We start from the raw sequence: 4,697 nt of genomic DNA on the forward strand, positions 1-4,697 counted from the left end.
AAATTAATAATAATAATTTAATAATAATAATAATAATAATAATAATAATAATAATAATAATAATTATTATTATTATTATTATTATTATAGCTATTATTATTATTTTAAACACATTAGGACAATGCCCAAGGATTTTGTTTTGGGAAGTTATACCATAGCTTACAATTGTTCCCATAATAACTTTAAAATTAAATAAATAAATAAATAAATGATAAATAAATAAATAAATAAATAAATAAATAAATAAATAAACTAATTAATTAATTTTTTTAAATAATTTATTTTTCACCTTGCCATTTATACAACTTGCATTAAACTTATATTCAAAATCAAAGTGAAGGTAATACCATACTTAAAAAGAAATAAATAAATATAAAATAAATAAATAAATAAAAATAAATAAATAAATAAATAAATAAATCATGTCAGTGTTAACTTTGCATTTTTATGACTTCAAATTAAAATCACTACAATACTATACCATAAACATACATATACATATATATATATACATACATATATATATATATATACAATAAATAAATAAATGTTGGAAACAAATAATAAAAAAGCAGTTGCTACATTACATTGCTACTTATAGTTTATTTCATAATTAATATGAATATTTACTTCTGTTATTTTTCCACATATTATATTTGTGCAGTATTTATACATGTTTGCACTCATTTATTTTGTTATTCCTTATTTTCTTAATTGATCTCTTCATCATCTTCCATATATATCTACAATATGTAAACATTTATGCACACCATATGTATCCTCTACTGTACAAAGATACTAAGTTTTATTTACTACCAGGTTACTACTAATAGACTCCTAGACTACTTGTGCCACATTATCATAAAAAAATATAAAGCAACATCTAATGGCATCTTTGTGGAAGGTTAGAGTTGAATCATAAGAAAGTTACAGTGATATATCAGATGAGCCTGGCCTGATAAAAGAATATTTTTCATATAATGTATAATTGATAGAGGTGAGGCAATGAGAGCAGCTCTTACCTGCTTTCTTTGCTTCAGGCATGATTCCGTTGGTGCTTGGGCTACTAATGGGCATTGCTGGTGTGGATGAGTGTCTTTCGACTCTGAGTCTCTCCGTCTCTCACTTCACTTCTTATTCAGCCTGAAAAAGGGGGAGGAAAAGACACTGCCTATGAGGAGGGGAAAAAGCGGTCTGTAGGTGGTCGATGTGCTAAACATGAGGGCCATCCTGTCACCTAAACCACGTGTAGCTCATGTGGACCAAGTGATGTGTTAATGAAAGGAGAGCGAGACACACATACGTACACACTGATATCAGCCTACACATCTACTGTTTTCCAAGAACAATATCTAAATATCCTTTCATCAATATGTACTGGAAAAACAAATGAGGTATGATATTGTTTTCTCAATAATAGATCAAATAATAGTTGTACAGGACAAATATCTAAAAATATTTCATATCAAGACAAATTTGCTGAAAAAAGCAAATTGTGAAAATGTATCTGAACATTCTCAAATCAAGATACATTTACTTGTGAAGCAAATGACCAAAATAGTTTTTCAAAGAAGGAAAAATGAGTGCTAAGTTAATGCTTAAAAAAAAATCCCCCAAAAAAAACCCACAGGCGGTTAAAACACGAGGCGCGCAGGGCGCATTAGCAGCGCACAAAAGGCTCATGGCCTTTAGTAAATCATTCAAAAAAGGCGCCTCTCAGTGCAAAAAGCGTGTTCGGTGTGATCGGCCCCTTAGTGTGCCACCAGTAATGATATACAGCCATATCGCACTGCTGCGAGTGTGATATTGCGTTTATACAACAGGTCGACAGCATAATCGTGTAAATAAAAAGAAAATCAAAACACAGAGGCTAACCCCTTTTGTAAGAGGAACTACTTTCTTCTGTCATTCATTCACATCTGCAGCTGACGTCAGAACAGCAGAAACTGTTACTAATTCACCAACATCACTTTAGAGCTAATATTTGAATAATTCTCTAGCGTAATGTCTAAAGTGAGACAAAACAGGTGATTTTGCTTGCATTTTAAGATTATAAGTCTCAACGGCATGAAATGCCATCAGTCTAGAGACATTTCCCAGTATTTCTCTGTTGCAATTGGGAGATCACAATATTCAACCCCGAAAAACCCAAAACAAAGCAAACACTACCAGCTTATTTTGATATGAATACAGCACTACAACATACAAAAAAAGATCGATTTAGAAAGTCACTTACCAGATTTATAATGATTTGATCAGTAGTTAGAAATTACGCTTTTCTCTCTAAAAAATAAAATAATTTATTTTTCTCCTTTAAGGGCTTATTATGGGGTCTCTGTCTTCATCATATGGCAGAGCGCCAACCGTTCTGCTCTGTCAGTGTGACAGGCTAAAGGCTGCTGACGTGCTGTCTCTCCGAAATTATAAGTATTTAAAATAGGCATTATATCCTTATAAATAAACTGCAAAGATTGTTAGATCTAAACAACTTCATTCTCTCCTAAAACATGTATGTATGTATATATATATATATATATATATATATATATATATATATATATATATATATATACACGCATTTCTTACTTCATTTCACTTTACATTACAAAGTATATTCATGTATTGCTTAAAAAAGTTAAGTTGAAATATTTTTATGTACTTTCATTATTTACTTAACTAATTGAAGTGATAATATAATATATATTTCTTTTACAGTGTAAAAGAAAACAAAACTAAAAAGCATTACTGTCGCAGTAAAGAATTGACACAGATTATTAAAGTGCCAAAAAGCAGAACAATGACTTAAGGCAATTATTATAAAATGTGAAGAAAGAATAGACTCGACAGAGAACAAACAATAGTCTCTCTGACCCCAGAGTTCAGCAGGGTGTCTGACATTATACGCTCAAATTACTGTCACATCTGAAGGGCATCTTCACACACAACTGCAGCATTTTTGGCTCCCTCATCTTTTATGTTGAGGGAAATATTATGTATCCACAGCAACTTTGCTAACACCGAGGTATCAGAACATTTTGGACTTGATAATGGGCCAGGAGGGTGTCGCAGGGAACCAAAGATTTAAACTAATCTTACCTCTAAAACAAACCATGTCACAATATGGATTGAAATGGGCGATTATGACACCTGGTTTATGTCAGATTTCATGAAGCCTCCAAAAATGATAACATTATCAGTTGCTTAATGAAACGAAACGATCTGAAAATCGTCAAACGCTCACTAATCTGAGCTAAATCCATCAAACTGTTTTCCAGCGCATTATCACTTAGTAATGAGAGACATTTCTTCATCTCACTCCTAAATCACATGATGATTGTTTAATGCTTCGAAAGCAGACTGTGGCTTATGCCGGTTTCTGGCCTGTCTTCATTGCTGATGAATGAGGCAGGTGTATTTGTCATTCTCTTCACACTCTTCATCTTAGCACCTCTCTTCTCTCTTTAACATCATAATAAGAAACGGTTTCCTTTTCAGCGTTTCATTAACTCCCGCTTTGAGGACCTGTAAGGTAGTCGGGGGAATTTTAATAGGTTGCAACTACATGCTATGTTTAGCTAAAATACATTATCTGAATGTATAGGGCGTTTTAAGAGACACTCTAAAATAGCAGCAGTAGAATGCCAATGATTTATAGGTTAACTTGCACAGAATTCAGCCACGCTTGTGTGTCCTGCATAAATCAGAGGTAACTAGAATCACATTGAGGAATTTTACATTTATGTTGCTTATTTATATGCATTTAATTTAATTATTTTCTTAGTAACTTACTTTGAACATTATATTTAATATATATATAAGTTATGAATATACTAAAATATGCTAATTGTAACATTCAAAGGACTATACTGTATCTGATCTGCTTAAAAATGTTAACGTATTAAAGAGGACCTATTATGCAAAAATCACTTTTATAAAAGATTTAAAGACAGTTATGTGGAAACAGTGTGTGAATATAGCCAACTTCTAATGGTAAAATGTATTAATTATTTTCTTTTTATAATCAGACTTAATAAAACAGTCTGTAAAAAACACTTTGACATTCTTCCTTTGTACATGTCATCAGAGGGGAAAAGCCCTGCCCAATAGTGACGAATTCCCTCATTAGCATAGACAGCCCTAAGTGAGAAGCAGCTGTCCGCCATTAGAGTTTTCACACTGTACCCAGCAGGCACAGGACGTCAGAGAGATGTTGTATCCCAACGTCGTGGGACGTTGCATTTTGTTTGGAAATGAAAATCGTGTTGACGTCAGAACCTAACGTCAGGCTGACATCAATGTCCAACGTCAAACAGACATTGCATTTTGGTTACTTACCAACGCAACACATCTCCTTTTAATAAAGACGCAGCTCCAGTTGGTGTTGATTGTCCTGTCTCTACAGATTTGGTAAGTGTGTGTTATCAGTGCCCTTTGTTTGTTCATTCAGATGGCAAAGTTTGTCAGCAGTACTCTTTCAGTTTTTAAAGACATACCTTAGTCAAAATTTTTTAGTTACTAAGTTAACAGTACGTTAATATTACTACAATATCATAGTACAATATTATAGACTAAAAGATCCGCTGTAAATGCTGCTCTCCGAATGTAAACCCCTTAATCAAACTATTACCGTCATGTAGGATTTTTGCCGCATTTTGTGACAGAATAGTCTATACACAAACGGCTTTCTGACGATATGT

General features: G+C 32.6%; 1 protein-coding gene across 1 annotated transcript in view; it reads right to left on the reverse strand.

The window, feature by feature from the left end:
• Positions 1 to 1,133, reverse strand: part of zgc:195001 (uncharacterized protein LOC567531 homolog) — a 15,767-nt gene extending 14,634 nt beyond the window's left edge. Inside the window, exon 1 of the mRNA XM_056453589.1 lies at positions 1,023 to 1,133. Within this exon, the coding sequence (XP_056309564.1) occupies positions 1,023 to 1,077 (55 nt within the window). The 5' untranslated portion in view covers positions 1,078 to 1,133. The remainder of the gene's footprint in view (positions 1 to 1,022) is intronic.
• Between the last annotated feature and the right edge of the window lie 3,564 nt (positions 1,134 to 4,697).

The sequence above is a fragment of the Danio aesculapii genome, chromosome 3 (assembly GCF_903798145.1).
Source record: "Danio aesculapii chromosome 3, fDanAes4.1, whole genome shotgun sequence".
In the NCBI taxonomy this organism is placed as follows: domain Eukaryota; kingdom Metazoa; phylum Chordata; class Actinopteri; order Cypriniformes; family Danionidae; genus Danio; species Danio aesculapii.